The 16192-nt window shown below is 45.0% G+C and overlaps 1 protein-coding gene across 1 annotated transcript in view; it reads right to left on the bottom strand.

Annotated features, from left to right (window-relative positions):
* The window catches only part of tmem266 (transmembrane protein 266), a gene marked incomplete at its 5' end in the record, with an annotated part of 43156 nt that overhangs the window by 24315 nt on the left and 2649 nt on the right, over window positions 1-16192 (bottom strand). Inside the window, one exon of the mRNA XM_079502292.1 lies at window positions 10837-11022. Within this exon, the coding sequence (XP_079358418.1) occupies window positions 10837-11022 (186 nt within the window). The remainder of the gene's footprint in view (window positions 1-10836; window positions 11023-16192) is intronic.

The following is a 16192-nucleotide window of genomic DNA, read 5'->3' as shown; positions in this document are numbered from 1 at the left end:
TTTGGTGGAAGACAGCTACATGTCTTTTCCTTAGCCAAGGTCAGGAGTGGAGTGAGGCCATGCTGTGTCAAGGAGCTCTCTCAGGGGCTAACTGCAACACTCAGCCCTCTGCAGCACCACCAGTAACTCGAGTGCCACCATGCCAACAGATTAGCTCAACACCAATCTGCGAACCCATTGGCAAAAACAGGAGAAAAACAGCGCCCACTTTTGACACGGGTCAACAGTCTCAAGATACTAGCTCAACACCTGAAGTGAGAGAGAGACCGACATACAGTGGAGACTCTGATGCTATATCATTAGAAGAGCTGGATATGTTCCCTATAGTACAACTTTGTTCCTGTGTAGCAACTGTCTGACCATATTCACATGGCGGCCATTTTGCTCTTACCTCATAGTCGAGGGGTCCCATAGCCAAATTCCAATAACCAAAATCTCGGCCACTCGCTCACTCACACTCACTCACTCCAGCATGGTGGCGTTACGGTGAAATTGGTGACCTGCTGAAATATGTGACAATCGTGTAGACGTCCCATAATGTCAGTGTCTGAATGCAAATCGTTGCAGTTTGTTCATTAGCAGAGTTCAACCTAGCGGTATTTAGGTCATGTATTTAAAAACCTCCATGTAAGTTGTGTGAAATCCACAAGATGGTCACATATTTCGGCAGGTCACCAATTTCACCATAATTTGCCATGCTGGAGTGACCGAGTGTGAGTGAGCGAGTGGCCGAGATTTTGGGTATTTAGAATTTGTCTTATGAGTATGAAGCCCAAAATGGCCACCGTGTGAATATGGTCAATGTCAGTCTGCACCAGTGGAAGAAAGACAAAATAAAGGGCTTGATATACTTACTGCACGGCGTGTCGCACACTGAAAATAGCAGATCTACAAGATTGGCACACAATTAAGTATACATTTTAATTGAAATAACATTTCCCTAATGATATCGCTGACACCATACTCAATGAACGGTGTACCTTACTTGCCATCAGCATTAAAAAGCATAATGTAACACGTACCGGGATCATAACTCATTCAGGCTACTTCCTGAAGCCAGGCAGAAAATATATTAATTTAATAAACCTGTAAAGAAAACCCCTGTCTGAAAGCAGAGTAAATGGCAATGATGGATTACTCCCTAAGACCAGAAACTTAATTTCGGGGGAAATCACTTTAAACCTTGAGCACCGGGGACCTGAAGTATTTATGAGGAAGTGAGGCTCTTTCTCTGGAGGAGCCTTTGCAAGTGCGGACGGAAATTCACCATCCTCTATGGTCAGGGTCGGCACAGATCGAACGAGCAACACGTCAAGGAAAGGTCAGGTGTGCACAAGCGTATACAAGCACAAGCACATACATGCACAGGTACATGTGGCGTGGACAGGCATGTGCACAGTCACGCATACACGAACACATTGAAGGCCACTGTGTGTGGAGGAAATGAGGGATGTGGGCTGGTGTTTACAGTGGACAGGTTCATATAGACATCAAGGGGGTTGGCAGCTGAAGCAGTAAAGCAACAAGGAGGAGATCGAAGTGTGTGTGTGTGGGGGGGTTGTCCATGACAGAGATCAATATCATACTGAGACGGAGGTGGTACATGTCTACGTGCGATATGCCGAAGAACACCTGGCGCAGGGACCTTGAGACTGACATCAAGCAGTGTGGACTGACATGGAAACAGAGTAGCCTACTTTATAACGTTCAGTCCGTTGACATGGCTGTCAAAATTAACTGTTATACAAGCTCATGCATCGCGGAGGCGGAGCACCGCGTTCACTGGATCAGTGCATTTTGCAGGCTGTAATGATGACGTATTTCAGATGTTCAGATATTTCCTGTTGCCTTATAGGGCGTGGAACGGGCGTGGATGTTCCATTAAACCTGGCGACATGCAGGCAAATCGCTTGGGAAAGAGGCGGAAAAGGTACACCGGGCGATCCGCACAAATTAAGTGATTAATCGCAGCTTGATCGGATGGATAAATACGATATCATTACGCATCTCATTTACACTGTGGCGTATTTATCCATTGTGAATGAGGACCTTGGTCTCTCAGAAATAGCTCAGAGGCTCTTTAAGACAATAGAATAGGTAATGTAGTCAGGTAATGTAACACCTCACCGAGCCTCAAAGGGACTTTGAGACAACTAACTTCTTGCATAACTTCCGTGTATGATGATGATGTCAGTCATGTCACGCACATACTGTAGCCTCTATACATCATCATTATACTGTACTTAGCAACCACACTTGCAATTTCCCAGCATTGTGAATGTTCTAGTTGTCTTTGAAATGTACTGTAGTGAAAGTCACAAGTATCCAAAAATACAAATACTCAAGTAAAGTACAGATACTCAAAAACAAATGTACGTTCAGTACTATAGTAAATGTACTTCATTACTGTCCACCACTGAGAGTGACTGGCACAGAGCAAGGTGTCTGCTGATCACCCTGCAGGGCCTCCATTCACACACGCTTTGGCACTGGTCCGAACCACAGTCCAAGCTATTGAAGAGGGGAGGCTGTATCTCTGGGAGCATCTCTTTCATTATACTGTCTTCTCTAATTGAGACACAATGTAAAGTCATTAGGTGCGATTCACACAGGAACTAAAGAAGAGAGGCAGCAGGGTGCGTGTGTGCGTGCGTGCGTGCGTGCGTGCGTGCGTGCGTGCGTGCGTGCGTGAAGGAGAGGCAGGCTACAAAAAAACTATATTCACTGGCTAATATGGACAAAATCTAATAATAACACTATATTTCTGACCAAACACCTTCTTGATGTCAATATAATAATAATATTGTGGTGATGATTGTTCAGGCTTTCATAAAATATGTATTTAACGGTAATAACTGGTGCATATATCGTCTTTATCCACGACAATAACGATGAATAATCACCAGTAATACTTGTAACCAGTAAGACACCCTGAGGGCGAGAAGGCGAGGTCGCGTGCACGAATCCGCCTGGGTGACGGCAGACTGCTGGCGCTTTGGCATGGGGGGTCAGATCAACATATGGAATGAATTCTGTACTGACCATATATGGAGCATGTGTTCAGGGTTTGATGATGTCAGATCAACATATGGAATGTCAGAACAGAAAGGATGGGTGCAGGGAAGGATCAACATATGGAATATCAGAACAGGTCAGCTCCATATACGGAGATCTACGGGTCTGAGGTTTGAGGTTAGATGTAGAGTTGCTGGCCGGCTCCATATACTGAATGCAGATCTAGGTGATGATCCAGTCTTCTCCATGTATGTGTCACGAGGCGTGATGTCACGAGGCGTGACCATATATGGAGGCGTGAGGTCACGAGGCGTGACCATATATGGAGGCGTGATGTCACGAGGCGTGACCATATATGGAGGCGTGAGGTCACAAGGCGTGACCATATATGGAGACAGGATGTCACAAGGCGTGACCATATATGGAGGTGTGATGTCACGAGGCATGACCATACATGGCGTGGGTGATTAACTAACGGACGGGAGATGCAGGTTTTCATAGTAAATGCGACCTGTGGTCGCAATAAGAGGCTAAAGGCCAAAGTTCAGAAGATTACCTCACTTTTACTGCCGGCCCTACTCAGAAATCATGTACATGACTGTTAGTAGGCCCTACGCACGCACGCACGTCGCACCGAACACACTAAATGTAAGGTCAGGCATAATTTTTGGGAGAATCACACTGCCCTGAATGTGGTTAGTATAGTGGGTGGGGAACAAGCTGCTTTGATTGGATGCATGGTGATGTTGGATTCTGCTTTGGTAGCATTTATAAATGATCTGACCTGAGCAAGGCCATTCTGTCTCCTCTCCATTTTCTCTTGTGTTCTCTCTGTACTGATAACTACACAGCCCCCCCTTCTCCGACCACCACCTCCCCCAGTATAAACTCAACCAATTCACACCAATCTGCTGAACTCAGCAGGCGCAAGCACAGGAAAATGGACCACAGCCGCGATCAGCCTTGAGGCTACAGGCTACTGAGCAGCAGAGGTTGGAACACTTCATTCCGTTCAAGGCGTACAAGCTCTCCGTTGCAGCCGTTCCTTAACGTGCTTTGATGCACTCAAAGTGACATTTTGTACAATTTCCCACACATTTCATGCATTTTTGCATTTAAGCAATACTGCCCAGGGAAAAGCAAAGGGTAGACATTTGCCCTATATTGCTATAAAATCAAGACAAATGGCAACATAAGAACTCACTAAATCTCTTTCCCTGTGTGACCAACGCTGAGTCATCTGTGTTAACTCAGCCAATAGAAGCGAATGATGCCCTGAGAGGCGAAAAACCAACTAAGCACTAAATATGCTGAATAGAGCTCTGACTGATATCATCATAGGTAATCAATTTGACATTTTCGCGCTTCCATATCTCCTCACCATAAATCACTCACAGTTTCATGCCCAGGGAATTAGCTAACATTTTGGCTGCAACTAATGCAATCAAATGAAAAGCGCTAATCAATTTCAGATGGCAAAACTGAATGTTGATGCTTTCAGCTGGGGCCTAAACATGGCGTTTGCATTCATGTTTGTCATTTCTATGCTCTGGTGTAAATAGAAATTTCACTTCACTTTTCAACCTCCCTCTCTCCTCACATCCCTACACCATGTATGGAACCTATCTATCCAGCATCCGAGATATGAAGCTGGCCCAGGGAAATGGGCTTCAGATACCAGGTAAATGGAGATGGATGGGCCTCCACGTGTGGAGCAGCAGACAAGCTGTTCCTGATAAATGGCTTTTCACTGGAACACTTGATCTCTCTCGCTCTCTCTGGCTAGAAACCAATCTCACACTTTGCACGTCTGTGAATATTAACAAACCCTGAAACCCCACACTCTAATGTCATCTTTTGTGTCGCACATGGTGCACCAGAGCCAATTTGATGGAGAGAGGACTGTTCTTCTGTGTGTCAGAAATAGATAGAGTTGCGAGGGAGGGGGGTCCCTACTATTTTCAGACAACCATCTACATGGAGCAGGTATAGCATGGCTATGGATTCAAGGGCTCGCAGAGCACGACCGATGGCAGATTAATGGGTCCGATGCTAATCTCAATTTTGTAGAGTGAGTCCTAGACCACTGATTACCTATTTTTCTGCCTACACATACGTTTGATTGATTGATTGAAAACAAATACAATACAAAAACTGTTACTGTGGACGACACCATGATAAACAGATCATGGTACAGATATACACTTCTATTAAAAAAAAACAGGAAATCACCATATAAAGCAAGTAAAAAGGGAAAAACATATACAGTAAGGGGAGAAGGGGGGGACTCAGACTTTATTTACGGGAGCCAGTTTCAGTTGCAAGATGCTGTACTCCTTCGTCAACCCTAAGCCATTCCAGCCTGTCAAAATGGGCAAGGGTGAGGTGGGTTCGGGAGTGAGGCCAAGAGTTTGTTTTGGGAAGTCTGGAGCCTTCTTTAAGGCTTAAAGGGCCTTTGAGGTGCATGTAGTACTGTGGTACCAAGAGGTGCATGCATAGTCGAAGAAACCTTGAAGGGCTCCTGTTAGGTGGTGTTTTTGTTGACCAGTGAGGAGATCCTGTACAGGAATCTTGCCCTGTCATGTCCTGAATCTTGCCCTGTCATGTCCTGAATCTAAAGCTCCCGTGTGACGATATGAGTGCAAATTTGTAGATCTACCCTTTTCCCCGGTTTCTTTTTTCTTTTCTTTTCTTCTTTGGAAAACTATTTCATAATGACATGCCCAAAAATAGGGAGGCCAAATTGAAGGTGGTTCAAATTCGGGACAGAAGCTGCATAATTGCTGCTTATAATACAGACGTCGTCCAAAAAGTCAAATGATGGCCAATGTATCGACCACACCAATATATCGGTCTGGCTCTACCGCTGACATATTGCTGCTGCCAAGATTCCCCCGCTAAATGCTGCCAGGCACTCTCGGCACTACATTCAACAGTCTAGATTTTCATAATTATCACATCTGCCGTCGACTTTAATTCCGCAGTCGGATAATGAGCAAGTGAGCGTATAATACCCACGATGCATTGTGGCATGGGCATAGGCAATGTGGCAAGATAAGTAGCCAAAGGACTTTATTCCATTGGGTTCTCAGTGGAACACTTTCTGTGTAGAGTAATGCAATAAATCAGCCACACATGAGCTTATCTAATCCCCTACTTCTCACTATAACACTCTAACAGCGAGCCCCTGTGCCTCTCGCTAGATCGCTCTGCTCACGGTTAATCCCATACTGCCCAGTACGGACATACACTGCACACGCACACTCATTCCCGCAAGGGTGCGCGCACGCACGCGCACGCACGCACGCACGCACGCACGCACGCACGCACGCACACACACACCAAATGAAGCCATTTCCTTCTAATCTGCGGGTGTCAGCTTTGTGAATGGAAGTGTGGAGGAGGGTCATTCTCTTCCCTCTCTCCCTCTCTCTCCTTCTCTTGTGAGTGGACCTGCCTCTCCTGTCTCCTCCAGCCATGGCGGCAGGTTGACCCATATGAACCATCTGTCATTGCTGCAGCGACCTCACTCACACTTCTCACTCGCCACGGAGATCAGTAGCATACGCTGCCGAGGCTATACGTCTGCGAGTGGCAGTCCGATCTGGTGGTGATAAGCCATGGGCTTAGGGTGGGATGTGGTCCCTGAGACTGGGGGGCAGGAGGTCATGGATCGTTCTGGCTCCACTGAGTCTGGAGAGGTCAGAATTATGGGAGATGCCAATCTTGACACACCACTTTACCAATCCATCTCCGATAAAATGACGATAATTGGATTATCTTTTTTTTTCTATTTTATTTTTTTCTCTGTGTGGTTTTCAATGGTGGGTCTGTGGCCTAGGGGCCATTGAGGGAGTTCCAGCGGCCCCCAGCTAAATGAGTGGTAGTTTAATTTCACTAATACCGGTAAGGAAATTAAATATTTAATTAATTTGAAATCATTAACAAAAAGAGTGTGTAACAATAATCACCACTATCTACCATAACAGACACATTTTGAGACACAATTTAATTTAAATGAAGACATATATGTTCACTAATGGAAGTTAATGTGGGAGTCTGGGAGTTAAAACTAAATCCCACCACCCTCCTGTGCACAGAAAATTCCTGAGCCTTAATTTAACAATGACGGGTCAGTTTATAAACTCTCGGAGCTAAATGCACACTCCGGATGTTGTGGTGTGGTCTCTCCATCCAAGGCCCGGAGAACAGATTAAGTATAACTCCATCCAGCCAATGCACTGAATCTGCGGGTACTGCCTGTGCCCTTGTAGTCCCATCAGCACACCGCCCTCCTACAGTACATGCTTGGCATTGCTCGCCCACGTCTCCCCACCAAGAGCCATGTGATGCTGCCATGGCTAATGTACAATACAAGTCTCCTTTTTATGACCACACTGGGAAAAACACAACCATGGCCTCATCAATACTTTAGCCTCAGTTCACTGACAGACAATTCAGGGACAGTTGAGTTCTAAGTCTATGTACAGCCTTATTATAATGTGATAATTAGTATACATAATCCCTCTGTGTGGGCTTAATCCTACCCCAACTCTGACTTTACTGAACCTCTTCTGGGGTGAACTTTCAGCAAAAATAGCTAATCTACAAACTCACACCGCAAAAGATACGGGGCCTAGTATAGAGGAGGGGTTTTCTACCTTTTTGGCTGGGGACCCTGGAAATGCTTTGGCCATGTCTCATCCGTCACACCTCCATATATGGTTGCGTGATTGTGTCCATCCGTCACACCTCCATATATGGTTGCCAATCCATCATGCCTCGTGACATCTCGTGACATCATGGAGACCCTTAGATCTCCATATATGGATCTGACCTCGTGACATCTCGTGACATCATGGAGACCCTTAGATCTCCATATATGGATCTGACCTCGTGACATCTCGTGACATCATGGAGACCCTTAGATCTCCATATATGGATCTGACCTTGTGACATCTCGTGACATCATGGAGACCCTGAATATCACGACACTGACCTCATAAAACCCTGGATAACCATACATGGAGAAGACGGAATCATCACCTAGATCTGCATATACTGTATGGAGCTGGCCAGCAACACTGATCTGACCTCATCAAACCCTGTACACTCAAGACACACTCCATATATGGACAGTACAGAATTCATTCCATATGTTGATCTAACCCCCCATACCAAAGCTCCAGCGCTCGCCCAGAAGTCTCCCGTTGCCGTCACCCAGGCGGATCATCGGATGTGTGCACGCAACCTCACCCTAGTTTAGGGCGTGCGTCTAACACCAGGGCTCCACCGGGCGTGTCAGCGTCACGTCTCCGTCACCGTCAGGGAATGTTCCCTTTTTAATCAATGAAGGGTGGCTCCACTGCCCGCGTTGCGTTGTGTGACGCGTGACGCGTGCATTAAAATTGAACCGGTGCGTTTTTTGACGCACGCGACGGAGACACGCGCACACATCAAATGAAGCCATTTCCTTCTAATCTGCGGGTGTCAGCTTTGTGAATGGAAGTGTGGAGGAGGGTCATTCTCTTCCCCCATCCCTCTCTCCCTCTCTCTCCTTCTCTTGAACCGGTGCGTTTTTTGACGCACGCGACGGAGACACAACGCGTCCGGTGGAGCCCCGGCGTTACTGGTTATCAGAAATACAGGTAATTTATAATAAAGGTGTTAACAGTAGGAATGTCAAATGACATCACAGAGAATGATCATTAGGTGTGACGCTAAGTAAATATAAAACGCCTGTGATGATATTAGTCTCTGCTGAAATGACCTTTAAGATATGGAGGTAAATAGTCCATGACGTTACAGGCAATTAGTTTGCACCTTGCCCTGTTGTTATTTGTCCATCTGACTATGTTAATTGACCTAATAACTGAAGGTGTGAAACCACATCCTCCCTTTGGGCCATTCCTCTGATGCTATACGCATGAGTCACAGAGCCACCAAAACCCGCAACGTGTTTGTTTAGTTCCTGTTTCCAGGTACACTGCCAAGGGATGTATACGCGTGCTTGAGGCTGCAGTGAAACTGTGACGGCAGGCATGTCTTGGAATGCCCGTCGTTTTAAAATCACAAATTCCTATCTAGATAATACTCGCTGAACATGCTGTAACTCAGATTGCGTCAGTGTCACTGCTGGCTATTTGTAGTGGGTCTCTGTATTATATACAATGCAAACCACAATCCTACCTTGTGTACTTTGAAGAGTGTAGCATTTCTCTTCATGATCAATACCCCCTTTCTATTCACGCTGTAGCATCTGACTTCACGAATCCCTCAGACGCCCATCTTGGCACTGTCACCACTATGCCCTGCTGCCACCTCCCAGGTGCACTGAGCAGGGTATCATATGGCCCCATTCCCATGTAAGTGCCCACAATGAGGATGAGAGCGAACGCCTGGCAGTTCCTGAACTCAGCTGCGGCCCTGGCCCCTGGGGTGTGTTGTACGTCACAGTGCAGTGTGTGTGTGTGTGTGTGTGTGTGTGTGTGTGTGTGTGTGTGTGTGTGTGTGTGTTTGTGTGCGTGTTTGAAACAGGACCCATCTGCCCATGCTATCCATCCCACAGGGCCTGACCGCAGCCAGGCCAGGCAAGGTCCGTCCATGTGTGGTCAGCTGACACTTAGAATGGCTAAATGCCGGATGCTCCAATTAAGCACTTTTGTCTGCTTTGACTGCATCCATGCCAGTGTCACAACGTGCCAAAAGGGCTGTGAGTCACGCTTTCTGATTGGAGAGTGAAGGACTTGACGTGGCTAGGCTACTGGGTGGAGCCCGCCGCATCCTGCCCTGAGTGCGCTTGGGCCTGCATGGCAATGGGGCCATGAAAGAACAACACACGAGCGGGACACAGCTACAAAGCTCAGATGTTTTGCTGAAATGATGGAACTAGCAATGCCACCATCCTGAGCAAAGTCCTGTCTTTGGCAGAGAGAGATAGCTCTGCGTCACCCAGCCAAAAGTGAACACGTCAGTCAAAGCATTGTCCATGTACCAAGGTGACACTAATGAATTAATTGGTGGTGGATATCCTCAGACTTGCAGCTTTCCATAAACAATGGGAGGTGATTTGATACGTCAGGTATAATTATCATGTGAAATAACTAGCAATAGAGAGTGAAGACAGAGCTTCTCTCTACCAGGCCAGATAAGAGATCGTAGAAATAGCAAATTCTGTCTCAATTATGCATATATGGTCAGTCCTTGTTGTACAGAGGACTGGCAATGTTCCAGACATCTAACATCAAGCATTGAAAACACTAATCACTGGATTATAGTTTATATTAAACTGATTATCCCTGGTAATCATTCTATTAATGTATTTTCAGCTACTTTGAATGAAATTATCTTCTACATATATCAGCCATTGAAACTTGCAGTTTCACTGCGCAGCACCAAGATGCTGGATTTATGAGCTACACCACATTCGTTGAATACCAGGCCAAATTCTACACCCCCTGCTTCTACATGAGTATCCTGCACTCAAGTTGCATGAGATGAGTTCATGATCTGCAGTGCTATGTTACTTGTTACACAGTAAATTCCAGAATGCTAATTTAACACTGAAAGTGTAAACCTTATATTTTTGGGTTTAAATGAATACTGTAGAAATAAATGTGCGTAGTGTGCGTGGTGTGTGTGTGTGTGTGTGTGTGATATTTGGTTTTAACTGACCTGTGGCGTTGACTTGTCCAGTGTGGCTTAAGGTAAATGATGACCGTTCATACAAGTACATAAGTACATTCTATCTGGATTGACTGAAATGAGGTTTCAGCGGGCAGCAATGGTGGGTGATGCCATGCGATGTGGCCGTTTACATACCCCTCTCTGTTGTCATCTTCATCCAGATTGGAGATGAGCTGGGACCCAGCCAGGGAAATGTCCACGGCTGCCAGAGGCAGGTCTCTGTAGGAGTAGCTGACGAGCTGGGCTGCCGGGGCATGGTTGTCCTCTTCCACCTGCTGGGAGATCACCTCCAGCTCGGACGTCCCAGCCTGGGGAGCAGCCCTGTGAGAAACACGCCACATCATGCAACAGCATTAAAGCATAATGCATGGCATTGTTACAGTGGTGTTGCTCACCCATTTTTCATCGTCCTCTTTCCTGTCTCGCTCTATATATACTGTCAATAAAGCCCAAAAGATATCTAATAAAAGATGATATGAATCAGTGGTTCTCAAACATTTTAATTTCAAGGACCCCCATATATAACTCTCAGAATTACAGACATTTCAAGGGTCCATTTGGAACCTGTAAAGTTGCCCGAACGGCCAAGGCTCCAAGAACAGTCAGAACATGTAGGTTAAGGGATTTTATTCTCCCCAAAACTCCTCCATCAACCTCCAGACAGTTTTCTTCAGTGCAATTCACATATCAAAAACGAAATACTGGCCAACAATAGACTAACAAAATAAATACTTAGGCAAACACAATTGAACAAGACCAACTAGGATGAGAACTCTCTTCAGGTTAAACCTTGGTCACACAAGGCCCTGTAGCTCTCCCTCAGGACTGTTACCCATGTTAAAGCCCACAACCAACTGACTAGACTGTCCCTGCAGCCTCCCTTAAATAGAAGTGGATCCTACCACAGGACACAGAATCAATTAGCAACATTTCTCAATAAATACTTTCAATATAAATACTTCCATAAATAACACCTTGAATAAAAGTAACCTAAACATTCCTAAATAATTAAACAAATATAACTTGGGTTGAAAACTCAATGACAATTAACCTCAAAGCATAGACAACACCCCTCCCCTGCATAGCACTTGACCCCTTCCTAAATCAAGGGAATGCCACCAGCAGTGCAGGAGAGACAATTAGCAAACAATCAGTGAACACACAGTTTTCAATAAACCAGTTTAAAAAAATTAGTCCTTGCATGTTATAGAAAGCAGTTTCATGTATCTTTGTATATAGGGCACGGGTTGCCCCGTGACAGAACCCATTCAAGAAACCCTGGACCCTACTTTGACGTAAATTAATCTCAGTTCAATGTGTGTATACAGGTGTTGAATGTTAGACCTTGATTGACCCCTGTCAATCACAGGGGAAAAAATCACACCCGTGTGAACTGAGTGGTGCAAGGTCTTATATAGCCTGATCAGCTGTGGTCTGACGTAATGTCAGTGACCATAGTAACCATGCTCACCTGTGCACGGACACGTACACAGGTACACGGACACGTACACAGGTACACAAACATACAGACAAAGCTGGTTGTTGGAGTGGTTTGCACCACTCAAAAATGTAAAGATGATCATCATTACGTTTCTTGGTACACATGGGGAAATACATCAACCATAAGGCACAAGAAAAACTAAATATGAAATTATAGAAAATATACATTATTGATTTTCTTGCCTTTCTGATGTATATTGTATTGTCCCATAAATAATTGAAGTTTGCTTATGTTTGATGTTGCACATTATGTGTTTCTTTTTCACACATGTGTGAAACGTCATTATTAAATACTGTATGTCTAAGGGAGTAACTATCCAGTGTGTGAATTATTGGAGACCCACGCACACAGTTTATGTTTTGTAGGGAAAAAAAGGTTTAATTCAAGCAGTTTCTTTGGTTTTCGGATACTAATTTATCAGTTCCAAAGTGTGCATTTTCTTTATTTCTCTACATTTTCTTGGCTGGGTATATATAACAAAGCCTAGCTGAAATATATAAAGCCTATAAAACAGGGCTGTGAAGGCGGAGGGGGGGCTGTGCTTCCCCCAAGCTCGGCCAATAGCCGCCAAGGAGAAGGCAACCTGGAACAGGAGTATTTGCACGGTTTGGCACCCATCCCGGTACAGCCGATATGGAGACATCAATAACTCCGACGCAGTCAAGGAAGGCATTGATTACAGGGCAGAGGGAACAAAAGGCATTGGGATGGTGGACTCTGAGGCCTCCGTTCTGGTGATGTGTAGAGGTCAAATGGAAAGATGGTCAGTAGAGGAACCGCAAGTAGCCCTTACCTCCCAAATTAAATATGAATGTTGTCAGGCCCGGAGAGGAAAACAGGCGTTCTTCATCCCTGAGCTACTGGATGACTAATCCCTGCTTAACTTACTCACTTCAAAGGTTGTTTTCTTATTATCACAGGCAACCGAGAATCACTCCAAATACACTTTCTGATATCTTCTTCTTTTCGTGTCTTTGAAGCATGTGGTTAGATGACAGTTTCCCATTTCTTTACACAGTCTTTTGCATTAAGATCTTTTAAGCTGCAAGGTTTGGGTAGTATAGGGCAGACAAGGCAGTGCTGCATCGTATGGTCATCTTCTCCACATTCACAGATGGTTGGGCCGGTTTTGTAGCCCCATCTGGCCATAGCAGCTTTTGATCGCCCCGTTCCTGTTCTCAAGCGGTTGAGAGTCTTCCACCGGACCCATGGTGCTTCTGAGCCAGAAGGGAGGTCTTCAGAGGGGGGGGGGGGTTCCCATGTCAATAGGAGGGGGGGGCATTTTCAAGCTTTGTTCATAGCTGGAGTCTGGTTTCTTCCCGAGATGTTGTAAGGGGCTGGACATGGCTGAGGAAGCTTCTCCTTGACTCCTTGTCGTTGGGCCGGGGGTTCGTGTCCATGAAGGTAATAGCATTGTGCAAATCCAAATTGCTGCCATCGTTCCCGGCATCACAGAAAGGACAGCAAATCAATCCTCCCTTTAGATACCTGAAACCTTGAAACCAAATGGGTCCTGTTTAGTCTCTCGGCACAGACTTGTTGGCTCAGACCATTTTCATATGCTTAACCCTAGAACACTATGATGCTATACTATGAATGATGATGCTATATACAATATACCAAGACTACATCATATGTACATGTGCAGCACATGTACATTTGATTTGATGATGCTCTTGAATCCTTTTTTCTCCTTGCTCTCTTTTGCACTGTCTTCCTTTCTTTAATATTTGTACGTCTTTTTTTTCTTCTTCTACTGTTGTTATTGTCTATGCTGCTGCATTGTCTGAAGGATACCAAACCAGAATAAGTTGTACTCTTTATGTAACTACTACACAAGATGTAACAATACAGTACAACCTTGAACCTTGAACACTACAATGTTGAAAATTGTCAGTCACCATCACTAACGTTGGGAATATTTTACTGGAATTATTATTATTATAGATAATATTTGGTATAAGTACCCGTAGTACACTCACATTTCAACATAAAAAAAAACAGATATCATCTGTGAAAAATGTGGGTATTGTTTCAAAAATATTCAGAAAAAAAGAAATAATGGAGCTGGGAACTTCTCTGTTGGTCCACCCGCTCCTGGGACATGTGAGAATCAACTGCCCATTCTATGCCCACTGTCTGCTGTGCTTGCCTGCCTGTCTATGTTCCTGTTATGCCCATAAATGGAGATCCCTGATGGCATCAATATGATGTCATAGTACTGACATCGGTTCGGTTGAACGTTTCACACAGCGATTCGGTGCATTCTTCAGGGATCTCCATGGGCATCTCCATATATGACAAAACACTGCGTCGTACTTGGTCGCTTCCAGTTTGATCAGATGTTAACTCAAGGCAGCTTCCTGTTCTCAACTTTTATGGGGTGGATTTAAAGACTCTCTGTAGCATTTGAAGATTGTGAAAGAAATAGTCTGGCTTGATAGCCTAGGTCCTGCTAGATATTCAGTTTAACCCAGGGTTCCCATGCCTCCATACTCAATCCACGAGTATGTGTCTGTTGTCTGCACTGCACACTTGCCACCTTTGACTGACAGTATACAAGAGCACTAATCATTCATGACAGACATGAACTGTTCAACATATCAAAACATTTCCAGACAATCACATGTGCAGAGCCAGTTGAGTGGCTAGTTGCCATACTGGGGAGGGGGTGGAGCACTGCATATCAGATCACGTCTGCCATTGCCAATGCAGGCAAGGAAGCAGAAATCTAAACCACCTTAAGCCATTTATACTTCTTTGTATGACAAATAATTGTAGGCTCAAGTAGCGAGTCCATCACTGATGAATTAATGGCATTTGTTTTTTTGATAAGTTTAATTGATCATATCTATAGAAAATATGATCAACTAGAAAAAGTGCCCTTCTATAGGCACAGGTCTCCACCAGGAGGATAGGAATGTTTAGGAGTAATATAAACATGTTTTTTGTTTGTTTGTTCCAATCTTTGCCAATCAGGATGGAATATGGGAAATGTGCAGATCTGTGTTGATCGCACGCACGCACGCACGCACGCACGCACGCACGCACGCACGCACGCACGCACGCACGCACGCACGCACACACAATCCACCTGTTGGTGGCGCTATAACAGGCCAATGTGAAATGGGTGGGCTATATTCCTCAGCCATAGTAGGAAAGTGCGTGAAAGATTTCACGTCAAATTGCACGCTGCGTTCATGATTTGAGGCTTTTTGTTCAAAACGGGCCAATCCTGCAAAATTTGAAAGCCAATGTTAGCCAATTAGGATGGAATATGAAATATCGGACAGATCCGTCTTGAGCACATGACTATGGAGATACTGTGTAACAATTTGCGGGATTTTTGGACAAAATCCGGAGGAGTAATATCTAAAAATGTGTTTTACAAAAGTCGGCCTTCTGGTGGCGCTCTAAAAGGCAGATGTGAAATATGCATGTCAATGGTCTGTCCTTGGCCTCTAGGGAGTGTGCATGCAACATTTCACGCAGATTGGTGCAGTTATAGGTAAAAATGGTGAAAAGCTGCCTCATGGTGGCGCTATAACAGGCCGTTCTGGAAAATTTGGGGCAGAGGTTCATCGTTGACATCCAGAGAGTGTGTGTGCAAAGTTTGGCATCGACCGGGTTAACGGTGCGGAGGGAAAAACATACAGACAATTAAACTGTTTAATAGTGTCTCTTACCAGGCGAATATATAAGATAACCTCCGGCCATTGTGTTGTATTGGATCATGTCCAGACAAGGAAAACATTCCAATTGGACTCTAGCTTGTTAAATTGTCTCCACCAGGCCGAACGAATGCGGAGAGAGTATGTTTCGCACCACGTCCATCCGTCCGTGTCCGTCCATATTCCATCCCAATTGCCTTCCAAAATGTGCAGGATTGGTCCGTTTTGAACAAAATGCCTCAAATCATGAACACAGTGCAACACGAACACTTCCTCTGCCCACTAGGCAGAGGAAATGCCACTTAAAAATGTTCAAATC

The sequence above is a fragment of the Electrona antarctica genome (genome assembly GCF_951216825.1).
Source record: "Electrona antarctica genome assembly, chromosome: 5".
Classification (NCBI taxonomy): Eukaryota; Metazoa; Chordata; class Actinopteri; order Myctophiformes; family Myctophidae; genus Electrona; species Electrona antarctica.
Note: the sequence above shows the minus strand (reverse complement) of the source record. Positions and strands in the feature narration are given on the sequence as shown.